Here is a 12690-nt window from a genome sequence, read left to right on the forward strand (position 1 = left end):
GCAAAAATTGAAAAAAATAGTATTTTTTCTTTAGTTTGTTGGTTACTTGGCTGTCACGTCAACTTTACGAAACCTATAATAATAATCTGTAATCAAATTATTTATTGCTTAGTAATTGCGACAAATGACTGTGCAATGTGTGTAATTTGCTAAAAATTATTAAATGCTTGCCAATGTTTGGCTTCTTTCATTTAACTCATGCCCTAACCTCAAAGTGTCAAGGGAGACAACTATATAACTAACTATAGACAACCATGGAGCCTACAGAAAATTTAGTCTGGAAGGAATCATTCTTTAAGGTATTTTAATATCTAGCTTTAATAAAAGTAGAGTGTCACTTAAATTTTAGGAGAATTTTAATGTAGATCAGTGTCTCTCGAAGTATACTCTAAAATCGGATTTAGAGACACTGCGGAACGATTTGAAAAATTATGGCAACGATTTGCATCAACAAATGGCCGAAATTTTGAAAACTGAGACTGAAGCAATTGTGAATTTGGCGGAATATTTGACAAATTTGAATTCAAAAATTGATGACTTGTCATTGCCAATAAGCCAGTTGCGGGAGGAAATAAAGGTAAATAGTAAAAAATACTTACACAGTTTTAACTGCCTTTTTAGGCGCTCTATGACTTAATTAAAAATGCGGAAGAAAGTTACTTCACAACGTTAGAAACAATAAAAAACAACAACACACGACGCAATTACTTAAATTTAAAATTTGGGATTATATCGTCAGCGTTATACATTGACAACATGATTAAAACTCACGAGGATGATTTATTTGATGATTCAGTTATTTTGGAAAGAGCTGTGAATAAATACTCGTTTGAATATAATTATCTGGAAGCTTTTCACTTAATGTCAGATGTGGAAGAAATCAGTTTTGTAGGAAAGAAACTGACTGATATGGTCAACAAGGTTTTCCTAAAATCAGTAAAGAATAACGACGAGGTTATTATTTTGCGATGTTTGCAAATGTATGATAATCTGAGTGAACAAAAAGAAGCTGAAAAGACGTACCAAGTACATATCGTTAGACCGGCCCTTGGACATTTATTTACCGAAACATATTTAGAAAATTGTAATCAAGATGTTCAAAAAATATATGATGAAGCTTTGGATTTTATAGACTCTACACTAATTACATTACTCAACGTTTTAAGAAGGTTTTCTTCCATATTGCAAATTTCTTTTCAAACACATTTTTTTAGAAACGCTGAATTGAAATCATTCAATTTTATCCTGAATAGTTTTTGGGCAGAAGTCGATAAACTGTCACGTGAAGGTCTTCCTCATATTACTGCACCTGGGAATCCTGAACTCTTCCAAAAACGGTTTAAGAGCACTTGGAATTTTCTAAAAAAAATTGCGGCAAAGTGCGGCGATGATGATTTAATTCAAACAAATAAGTCGTTCCAAAATCACATTAAAAGATTCAATTTGCCGGTTTATTTTGAAATTCGGTTTCAACAAATTGCGGGACAGTTTGAAACAGACGCTATAGTAAAACCAGGAGCGATGATGTATTCAGACTCAAATGAAATTGATTGTTTTTTAAAAATTACACTGGCGTTGTGGACGGCTTTGAAAACTACTTTCAACCCGGAGGTTTTTATTAATAATCTTGCTGATCAGTTTTTAAAGTTATCTATGCTACTTCTGGCGAGATATTTAAAATGGTTTGAGGTCGCTTTACAGGTAATAATTTCTACAAATTATTTAATTTAATTAACCACCTCGTCGGTATTGCAGGAGTCCGATTCTTTTTTCGAGGGTCCTGAAGCATGGGAGGGCTTTATAATTAATTCAATTTGTGATTTAAATATAGTCAAGGGTTTAACTGCTCACAAACCAGATGATTTAGATCAGATTGATAATACAATATACTGCATTATGCCAGTTAATATAAGACCAGTACTAGTCAAAGTTTTCCAAGTTAATTCAAATACCATCACCGACGTCATTTCAAAGTTACAAAATCATTTAATAAACATAAAGAGCAGAGAAAGTTTCACAAATTTGCAAAATGTTGCATCCATTCCAAGACTTTACAGAAGAACCAACAGAAGTGTCCCCAAAGAAGCTAGTAATTACATGGTTGAAGCAATTCAGCCAATATTAAAGTTCCATGATAAATTCAAATCAAACATGACAAGCGAGATACACACTATTTTGAATACAGTAATTACAAATAATACGAAACAGTAAGTAAAACAGGAAAATAACAAAATGAGTTATTTCAAGTTTTAGGTATTTAACTCTTGTTGAAGAAGTTTTGAGATCAGTTTGTAAAACAGAAGAGTCACTAAGGCGGCTCAAAAACAGAAATACGCAAGTGTCTGAAGCCGTTTCAGAAGCTGATAAAATGTCTGATGAAATGAAAATACGGGAACAGATTAAGTTAGATGTTTGTTATTTCGTCGATAAAGTAGGTTTCCAGAATTCAAGTTGCGTTTTTGCTGATTAGTCGTTTTAGCTCTACCCTCTGGCGATGGATTCGGCACGGAAGTGTATGGATGATCTCAAAAGTAAGACTTGTTAAATTTGGAGCGGGATAGAATAGATAAAACGGGTAAGGATTTTTTGCCGAAGTAAGTAAAAATTACGAAATAAAAAAAGTTTTGTTAATCATATTTATTACAACAATGAGTCATGTATAAATGTTTGACATGTTTAAATAAATTTATCAACTGTTTTAACAATTCACTACTTATGTTAGATTACAATGAATAAAATTGTGTCGCTGTTGATGATTGCAGTTCAATTTGGCCCATTTTGAATTGTAATCTTTGTAACCATTTCAATAGTATTGGATTATGTAAATTGATTTTTATTTTGTCGGGTAATGTCTCTGTGTGTATGGTGGGTGGACAATTCCGACAGTTTTGTAAACGCACTTGTAAATGCCCAGGTAGCTACGACACAAAGTTATTAAGTGAAAAAACGAATTAAAACTTACTTGTATTTGATTCGAACAAAGCACCGGTGTCCATAAGGGTAATAATTTTGACACGAATGTTGAATGACATTCTAATAACGCTTCTAACATGCTTAAGAAGTGGAGACTTACAATTTCACTCAACTGAAAGTTACAATCAGTTATGACATTCGCGCCTTAAGAACTTACCATTTTTGATTGTTGTATTAACTGAAGGATACAAGGTGTTACTTTGCCCCAAAATTCGAATAAAATGTTCATAGTCACATTGTAGGCCTCTGTTGTAGGCATATTAGTGTTTAGGCTTTGTTCTAAGTAGATAGTCCACAGCTGAAACGATTGCTTTTTTTTAATAACTACTTTTTGTTTGAATTTACTTGGCATAAAATGAAAGTGTGAAACAGGGAAGACATGTGTAGGACGGATGTCTTAGGCTGTTCAGCAAATCCTGCCATTATTGTTTGAATATGGTCTGCAATTTGGCAAGACGCTTCTTGCGGTATCGGTTGACTAATATTCTGACCTTGATTTCCATGTAAAGCTGTGTAAGTTAAAGATCCTAAAAGTAACCATGATAATAGTCGAATGTGGCCTATACATTCGATAAATTCTCTGGGGCTAGAAAAATACATTAAGGAAAAAAACGAAAAAAAAATACCAACTTACGATTGTTGTATAACTGAAGTGTTGTAAAGCCATGGGAAATACCTGATCACTGCTCGATTGTCTCGGCCGTTACCTTTCGTTATTTCAAGCGCTAAATATTGGGCGACACTACATTTGATAATTCCCCCTAGAGTGTCATCGTTTAGGCCTACGTTAATCCCTTTACAGTAGCTTTTCATTTTTGAAATTGTATGAAAGTCAGTTAGAAATTCTAAAATGTCCCCAAGATGGAGTTTCATACATTCTGATATGCCGGTAGTGACAGCAGGGCCATATTCCATTGATAATAAAGGACCGTCTTTGATAACAACATTTGCAGGAATTGAACCTCCAACATCCTTAAAGAATTAAATCATTTAGTGGACAAGTCAACGACGAAACATACTTGCAAAATCAAATTTATCAACATAAGTAAATTTGAATCAGGAATTGTTGTTTTGAATTTTAAAGCTTGGACTAGCTCAAACACTACCATTCGGCTTAGAATTAATTTATCCCTTTCCTATAATTTACAAATTAGAAAAAAAACAAGTCACCGCATTGCCATACTTTTGTAAACGCCCGGTTACACAAATAACAAATCTCAACCAAACAACTGTATTTTAAGACGTTGGTCTGTATCGCATAACTCAGTACTTTCGAAAATGGTTCCAAAATTCCCTAAAATTCAATTGAAATCGTCAGCGTAAACAGTTGAATCCTTACCTTAAACTGCGATATTAGTGGTATTTTAAAAACCGAAATCATGATTTTTAGAAGTGGCATAATATCATCAAACGTGTTCAACAAAAATAACATTCGTCTATAGAGAGTTTCAAGTTGTTGTAAAACTGTACTCCATAGAGGCGTACTTGGACCTAAAGCTGCTTCCACAGGCAGACAGTTTAAATAACAAGCCATATTTTGAAGAATTGTTGGTAGAATTTCAACTGGTAGAGTTTTCTTCGAATTGAGAGTCTAAAATAACGATGATCAAGGCAAGTACTGTTTTTTTTTCCTCACCTCTAATAATAATTGCAGAGGTGCTACAGGGTTTAACTCATTGAAATCAATCAAAGCCTGAATCACACTTTTGAAAAACTGGACTCTTACGGTTTCTAAAATGAGAATCAACGAAAGCATTTTTAGGGGTCAATGTTTTAACGTACCGCTTGCGTTTGTTTGAAACATTTGGGTAAAAATCCCATTAGGTGCCAATTGGTGTAAAACACATCGTAAAAACTGGTGTGCTACACTGATAGCCCCGCCTGGTAGGTGTATATTACTCTCAGTTTGCCATGGATACATCACATTGGTTGCAACTCTAAAACAATGTTAAGATCCAATCAAATCTCAGAATTTCTCATTACTTGGCCACTATGCTTAGTATGTCGGGTAGTAAGGGTGCAGCTAGGGCTGGTTCTCTATGAATGAACGTTCCTAAAGTCACAATACAAAGCCCAATTTCCTCATCGCTGTACTCTTCTTTGACAGTTCCACATTCGGAACACCTCTCATTCACACATTCATCTCCAATTCGAAACGAGCTTTGCTTCATATCACTTCCTTCAATCTTTGGGGATAGCTGAGGGCTAAACCAAGCTCCGGGTCGCCGTGGGTCATGAATCGAATATGAACCCATGGTAAAAGGCCCCATTTTACGCATACGTTGTCTTTGATTGACCATAGTCTCGCCTGGAATTACAATTTATTGTAAAGGATATCTACAGGATTGACTGGTTACGTTGATTATCAGATTTGATTGTTTTGAAGAAGTGTCCGTTATCGTCGAAATCGCCTTGATTCGGGGGACTTTCTAAGGCCACTTGCTTGATTAGGCGGCGAGGGCTGTGGGACTGAACTGGTTCCTCTTTCGTGTTGTAGATTTTGTCGGGTTTCTTATTCTCGGGTTTGCTCAGTTGGGCATTGATGCCTAGAGCTTGTCGGACTTTGTCCACTAACTGGGAAATGTCTTTGGTGTGTTGGCCGATGGGAAGGAGACGTTCTTGGCTTGGGATTTCCAGTTGGGATTCGAGAGTTGGCGAGAAGACGTTATCGCGAGATGACTCTGAAAAGGTTTCTAGAAACATTCTTAAATTAGTTGCGATGGTACCTGACGGACGTATGGCTCCGATTGGTAGTAGACGTTCTAAAGATGGTGCCGGAATCATTGATTGGTTGCTTTTGAAACAGTCATCACAGTCTGAAACTGGGGTACACACAGGTGTTATACTCGGTTCTATAACCTTCTTGTGTTTCCCCAAGGGTGTTGGTTTAGCATGAGTGTCAACATTGGCAACTTTGTGAAAATCGTTTTTAGAAAATTGGGACCCATTGATAAGATTCAGCGATGTGGTCGAGTTCATTTTGGCACAGTTTTTCGTATATTCACATGGTGATTTTGGCCCTTCTAGTTTCTTATTGTCGTATGTTTTAACGGATTCATCTTCACTTCCTATGATCCATGTTGGTCTTTTATTGCTTGAAGTCCTAACTAACTGACTGATGTAGCCTTCTTTTGGTGATTTGATAACGGCGGTATCTAAAGTTTCTTGGGTTTTTATCATTGTACAAACTTGTTTGCTTTGTAAATTACAACTTTCTTCCATACCTTCATCAAATGAATCTTGTATGCTTCCATGAAGGGTACTATCTGACATATCACTTTCCGGGATTGCGATTAGTTCAGATTCCGTATCGTCTGCGTCTGCACTGAAATCGATTAGTTTTTTTACATTTTTGTCCCAAACTTTCTCCGGTTGGATACACTGGATTGCTTCCTCCCAGTGTGTCTCCATGCTGGTGGTGGATGAGGGCTTAGCGTAAACCACTTGGGCTTTGCCACCCTTTGAACTAATCGAGACTTGGACTGACTGACCATCGGAAGAAAACATCGGAGATAATGGAGGTGTAGTCCGCTCAGCATGTTCATTTTCTGTACCTAAAGATGGTTGACTTACGTCACGTGAACGGGATGGAGGAGCCCCCATGATAATCGTCGCTGGAATTCTTCGGCAGTGGTGATGTTGCGAATCTAGTGTATTTAAAACTATTCTTATCAACGATGTCAATTGCATACAATGTGGTTGTTGGTTGTATTGATACTGAAACAACTGAATGTGATTCTCAGTTTGGCAAATTGTTCGAAATTACTTTATACAAGAGTACTACAAGTGCCATTAACCAGTTTCTTCTAAAATGAGGTTCTAATGTCCATAAACTGTACGTCGGTTGTTGAAAATCCAGTGTGTTTGAAATGTAATAAGGTGAGGGTGCGTATTGGAGGATGATGAGACAAGTTGGGAGAAGAAGTCGCCCCATTAGATTATTTTGGTCTAACAATTGCGGAAGGTTTGATAAGAAAACGCTAAATGCCGGTGAAGATCTTAGTCTATGAGGCGGCAAATAAAGCCCACGGTCATTTTGACTGTACCCGAGAAGTAAATAAAGATGCCTCAAAACAATTCCTTGTATTTTTGCTAAATTTTTCTCTTCTGCGGGATATGCTTGATCCGATCGTGACAGAAATTGCAAAAGAAGGAAAACAAGTAAATGCATCGTTTCCTTGTCAGCTTCTTCCAAATCAATAACTCTTTGTAAAAAATTCATGATATTTTGATCATCAGCCATATTGAGTGAATGCATGTGCCCATCTGTAACGATCGCAAAATGACCATTTTTCTCCCCAGTTGTGAGCGTCAAGCATGCCATGCATTCTAGTAGTAAAAAACTTACATTCATGCGGCCACTACAGCAAGACACTACATCTATTTTCTACCTGGAATGCTGTTACTAGTGCCTAAAAACTGACCGATTCCAAATCGCGAACTTTTCCTCTTTAGTATTGGTGCGGAATATTGCCGGCTGTACACTTTTTCTTTAGTTTCTGTAATTACTAATACCACAGTTAATGGTTATTTTCGCGAATTCGCTATACCTTTGTTCTCATGTCGAGGTATAATTGACGCTGGTGCTGACATTGTACGTTTGTAAGGCCATTTCGTGCCAAAACTGGCACTTAGTGTTTTAACTGAACTTGCACCACTACCGTCTGACTGGGAAAGAGCTTCATGTGCTCGATGCAATTTGCGTAAAAAGGTTTCACTGTTTAGGTCAGTATTGCGCAAATCTATAAATTTCCAAATGAGATGTGACAAGCTTGAGATGTTTTTACCTCGTAGACATGTGATATCACCGGTTTTTTCTAACGTAATTTGGGCTTCAAGAAATAGGGTATCAAAACGGTTCAGAAAAAATTCCCAAGTTAAAATTTTTCGCTCACTGAGAGAGTTGTGTAGTTGGTATAAGCACTGGAGTACCATTGGTCTATCAACAATGACTGTATCAAACTGAGTCTCTAGACACATTATTAAAGACTGAAACAGATTTTAGGATTATGTTTCGCATTTGGTGTTTTTGTAATACCTTGACTGCAAAATCATGAATAGTACCAAGATATAGAGTAGCTCTTTGGGCCACATAGATGTTACTATCATCCATACTTGAAATTAAATAACAGAAAGCATTTGCTAAAGCTGCTTGTAAGGGTAAAATATTTCGTAATGGACTAGAATCCATAAATCTGGCCATAACTGTGACTCTTTCAACAGCTGTGAATCTAACACACCAATCGTTGCTGTGGAAGGCTTCTTGAATCACACGCCAAAAAACATCTGAGCCTGCCGGCAGGGTGATACAGTGAAGCAACAAAGGAACAACTTCCTGGCAAATATGAGAATGCTCTGAATTGCACAGTTCCCATAAACTAGAATTTATACATCAGAAAAAAAAATGTTGCACCACAGATTTATACTTTTTGATGAGAAGATTTTCTTGACACCAAATAAAAAACCCTCTATGTTCTTTCGAAGCTTTAGTACATGCATCTCCGTGCAAAATAAGAATATTGAGACACTGGAGCATGTAATACAAAATATCTGGTTTGTCAACTTTTGACAGTTCTTGCAGCAGTTGGTGTATATATTGCAAAGGTTGTGGTAGATCGTCGACGCAAAATTTAAACTTGCCGACTGATGTTTGCCAAAAATTGTTTAAATCGTCTCCAGGCTCCGGTTCCACCGGCTCATCGTTCTCCCCAATGACTTGGGGTTTGGCTACTTGAACGGTGGCCGCAGCTGGGGGTGGTTTTAGACTTTTGGGGGTGTAAAAGTGAGGACTTACCGACGTCAGTCTCGGAGAGCGTGATGGCTCGAGCCACTGCGGAGACTACCTTTTCGGCTGGAATGATTGCAGCCAGGTCTAATTGCTCGGAGACGGTTTCCACCGTTGCGGTCATTATCTGGAACAGTTAGGAATGACGAAACTGTTATTTGCTGGATCGGGATTTGGATGGGGTGAGACGAAATCAATGAAATCTCAAGCGAAAATTCGTGATTTTCGCTTGAGAGTACTACTCTTCGTACAGAACACACGTGTGGCATATGAACTAGAACTCCTCCTACAGAATGCACTTCAGGAATGGGCATGTTGAGGACTACGTCTGATTTTGATTCTTTCTTATCGCTCTCGGGAGGGCTTTTCCGACTGTGTTCGTCCCAGTTTTCTTCTAGTGGTGGCTGTAAATCATCATTAGACTATTTCCTCGACTGCTAGCATGACTTACGTCCGGCGGATGTGCTGGGTAAATGGGGGAGAGATACTTGATGAGTTGGAGGGAGAGTTGGTGCCACATTATGCTACTCTCGCAGTAGCTACATTCCGATTTTGACGAACACGAGTGATTTCCAATCCAAGCTGCTGTGATCATACATTTCAAAAGCCAGCAAACATCTTTAGATAACGAGGAATTAAGACCGGTGTGTTTGTCAATATCTTGAAGCTCCATTTGTTTGAGTAAAATATCCAACATAAGTATACAACAAAAAAGATTATGCTCTGCGTCTGACTCGAATTCGGTTCGTTGGGAAAACCGGTTTTCGTCATCTGAAAATGATGTCTTGACTGAATCGCAGTCTTCGATTACAGGTGCTACAAGAGCGAAAAGTGGAGGTGCAAGTGGGTGCAAACACTTAGTGTACTTACAAATTGAGTTGCGTTTTGGTCCCTCAGTTGTTTCCGCGTCGTAGTATTGGATTGCTTTTTCGGCGGTTTCGTCGACTCCTCCTTTCATATAAGTGACACCATCGCCGAATATCGTGAAGAGGAGGTGTAGCGGAATAATGATTTCTAACATGGTCAAGGTCTGGAAACAGCGATTTTAGAACGGGAGCAAATTTTAGGCTGTCGGGGTGCTTACTTGGAGCCAGTGAAGGGCCTGCTCTTGGACTTTAGCGTTGGTTTTTTGGAACCTTCCAGCGACGAATTGGTACATCTTTTTGGCGTCAAATCCCAAAGGGCTCATTTCGGTATCAAGGATTTTGCTCAGGATGATTCGGAGTTCTGAGAGTTCTTTTTCAGGAACGTCGTTAACTATGGCTTCCATCCAGTGCGGCATTACATAGTCCCAAATTTCTTGCGTTATTACCTCGTATGGTACTAGGCAAAACAGGCGGTTAAGACCATCTTTTAAATGAGAAGTACGTGAAGCTAAAGTATCCCTGGAATAAGTCGAGTCAAAAGTTTTTCCCGGCTTTTGATTTTCGTACCAGTGGCCTCCGATTCGGGCGTATTCAGGAGGATGGGGTAAAAGACATGAAATAAAAAGTTTATAATGGGTTTTACTGATTTCTCTCAGCCAACCACATACATTTTCAGTCTTTAATTTCTCTAAGGTACTTTCTTCCTGGCCTGTACAAAACGCAAGATAATAGTTACACAGACTTTGAAAGTAAGTTGCTTTACCATCATATGAATACGCAGTCATATGAAACCAATGGAAAAGCATTGCTAAAAGCCGCCCTAATACTTCATTTGGTGTATTGTCTGTTGGGGTACATCTCCCCACCAACAACCAAACACCGTATCTACCTAGAAGCTGTCGCTCCTCTACTGTTATATTATCAACAGCAGGGATCGGAGCTTTACCCTCCACGTTCTCCTTTGTCTCAATCGTGGGGATTTTTGCTTCTTTCAACAAACTAAAACAAATAAAATACCATTTGGGCTGAAAACTGTAAACTCACAATACCTCACAATAGCTTCCACCATGTAGGTTTGCATTTCTGCATCCATACTCCAAGTTGGTGGCAAGCTTTTGTGAACGATGTGATCTCCTCCCCTTCTGTTATTATGTCGATTGTTGTGACACTGCTCACAATATCTAATCGGGTGATTGCCATTATAACTCGCACATTCGGTCGAAAAACAGATTGAAATTGCCGACTTATCAGTCGATCGACAATTCTACAACTCCTCTCTCAGAATTTATTTAACGTCAATTTAGGACTTACTTTATTTTCACAAACCATAGACACTTGTTGCATCGGGTGTAGAATATCGAAAAACATTTGATTGGGGTGCTCCCTGTGGATCTCGTTAGCGCATTCAATACACAAGTAAAGGGGCGGCGGAGTATCACTAGCGAAAGTGATTGAAATACAATGATCGTAACACACTTTGGCGGCTTCAGCGTTTCCGGCATTTGGACACATGTCTCGTTTGCAAACAAAAGGTGTAGGATCTGCATAAAATTTATTTGTACTACTTTATGACAATTATTATTTGGGATTTACCTGCGAACTTGCAAATTAGATTTTTCCGGTCAAATAAATTTGCGTTGAATGTAGGCCAGTAATAAAATAAGAGCTTGGCTGCTGAGGATCGTGCTGTTGACGTACCATAGGCGATTACGCTCAGAATGTCTTTAAGAATGTTCTTCTTGAGTGTCATTAGACATTCGAGAAGTTGACAGTGATGAGCGGGGTTTGTTGAATATTGAAACACCATCATGATTACGGCCGATACTGACTGACAGATTTCTTGCTCTCGGTCATTGTGTCGTGCTAAAATTTCGATCAAGTGAAATTGGGGACGTGATGAAACTCGTGTTAATTACTTATCGTAAATGGGAGGATGTAAAAACATAACGAGTTGACAATGTCTTGGTGAAGGCTGCTAGGAAGGACTGCTATTGAGGATGCGGTTAAATAAGGCAAATTGTCAATGAGGTCGTGCTCTAGGAAAGGCAGAAGACATCCGAGGCATTGAAGGGTGGCTTGTCCGAAAGCTGAAATCACGATTTTTGGAAATTTGAAGAGTACTCAACGAGGTCTTACAGTTGAGTCCGTATTGGATGAGTGGCGCGACTTCGATTAAAGGAACGAGTGAATTGTAAAGCCCTTTGTAGTCTAAGCTCGGAAAAAGTCCCATGCGTACTGAATCCATTTCTGGATTTTTCAAAAGATCTAGAGGTGAATTGGGTACATCTTTGAGAACGGCTAAAAAAGATTTTGGAAGACGCGTTTCCACGTTATTGTGACTTACTTAGGAGTGTTTGTGTGAAGTATTTGATAGTGTTTGCTATGTCAACCCCCGAAGGAGGAGGCATAACCCCCTGCATAAGCCGCAGTTGGTAGTCATATAAGCTGCGTATTTTGGCTGTAACTAATGAAAGGATTTGAGAAAAAATTTTGACGTGTTTTTGGCACCGACTAGAATTTTGAGTCTTTCCAGAACATGAACTTGCGATTTTTAGTAAGTCTGAGAAAGAATAGTAGAAGTGATTTGGAAAGTGTGTTCAGTTGTTGATTCAAGTTTTGGAAAGTTTTGATTGATGGATGTAGTAGAATGTTCTGGTCAGTGCCATTGGTGAGGAATGAGCACATCGATGTATACAAAGAGAGTGTGAAGAACGACATAGAAGGTATAAAGTTGCTTACATGCAGCAGCACGAGTACCCATGTTGACAATGCAGTCACAATAATCAAACGCAAGGGAAACACTGAGGTCACATTGTTTAAAACGTGCGGGAATCTTCAACATGGGGGCAGCTTCGTTATCCCATTACAAATCAATAGTGGTAGAAAATAAGGGACAACTGAAGGATTCTACAAGAACAGAGGGACATAGACACGTGGCTAGGCCCCAGCAATCCCAGCATCCTCTCCTATAGGAGATCGATAGCATCCTGCCACCCGACACTCGCGCGCGCTAAAAATACGATTGCTACTTACAATTAGCACTTACATCGCATATTAATATAAGAG

The 12690-nt window shown here is 38.5% G+C and overlaps 2 protein-coding genes across 4 annotated transcripts; one reads left to right on the plus strand and one right to left on the minus strand.

The window, feature by feature from the left end:
* The first annotated feature begins 47 nt into the window (after positions 1 to 47).
* Positions 48 to 2702, plus strand: LOC123006773 (conserved oligomeric Golgi complex subunit 2). Its single transcript, XM_044401532.1, has 7 exons — positions 48 to 299; positions 350 to 577; positions 622 to 1169; positions 1215 to 1701; positions 1756 to 2207; positions 2254 to 2431; positions 2480 to 2702. Exons 1-7 carry the CDS (start codon positions 255 to 257, stop codon positions 2543 to 2545), a joined length of 2004 nt encoding a protein of 667 aa, XP_044257467.1. The 5' UTR covers positions 48 to 254; the 3' UTR covers positions 2546 to 2702.
* Positions 2633 to 12608, minus strand: LOC123006772 (protein unc-79 homolog). 3 transcript variants are annotated; one of them, XM_044401528.1, is made up of 31 exons: positions 12364 to 12607; positions 11969 to 12088; positions 11761 to 11922; positions 11541 to 11711; positions 11218 to 11487; positions 10936 to 11165; positions 10674 to 10888; positions 10192 to 10623; positions 9843 to 10143; positions 9210 to 9788; positions 9010 to 9162; positions 8768 to 8885; positions 8400 to 8721; positions 8012 to 8351; positions 7761 to 7962; positions 7524 to 7715; positions 7398 to 7481; positions 6740 to 7239; positions 5700 to 6690; positions 5331 to 5654; positions 4957 to 5281; positions 4756 to 4910; positions 4610 to 4704; positions 4313 to 4564; positions 4157 to 4267; positions 3993 to 4109; positions 3608 to 3945; positions 3319 to 3559; positions 3131 to 3271; positions 2963 to 3085; positions 2633 to 2918 (listed from the first exon to the last, which is right to left on the minus strand). In XM_044401528.1, exons 1-31 carry the CDS (start codon positions 12464 to 12466, stop codon positions 2724 to 2726), a joined length of 7902 nt encoding a protein of 2633 aa, XP_044257463.1. In that variant the 5' UTR covers positions 12467 to 12607; the 3' UTR covers positions 2633 to 2723. The 3 variants fall into 3 exon arrangements, with proteins under 3 accessions (XP_044257463.1, XP_044257465.1, XP_044257466.1); XM_044401530.1 differs by lacking the exons at positions 2633 to 2918; positions 2963 to 3085; positions 3131 to 3271; ... (8 more) ...; positions 5331 to 5654; positions 5700 to 6690 and having other exon boundaries at positions 7100 to 7239; positions 7322 to 7481; positions 12364 to 12608; XM_044401531.1 differs by lacking the exons at positions 2633 to 2918; positions 2963 to 3085; positions 3131 to 3271; ... (8 more) ...; positions 5331 to 5654; positions 5700 to 6690 and having other exon boundaries at positions 7113 to 7472; positions 12364 to 12608.
* Positions 12609 to 12690: the final 82 nt, after the last annotated feature.

The sequence above is a fragment of the Tribolium madens genome, unplaced genomic scaffold (assembly GCF_015345945.1).
Source record: "Tribolium madens isolate multiple individuals breed KSU strain unplaced genomic scaffold, Tmad_KSU_1.1 Scaffold_2;HRSCAF=44;Tcas5.2_LGX, whole genome shotgun sequence".
NCBI lineage: Eukaryota > Metazoa > Arthropoda > Insecta > Coleoptera > Tenebrionidae > Tribolium > Tribolium madens.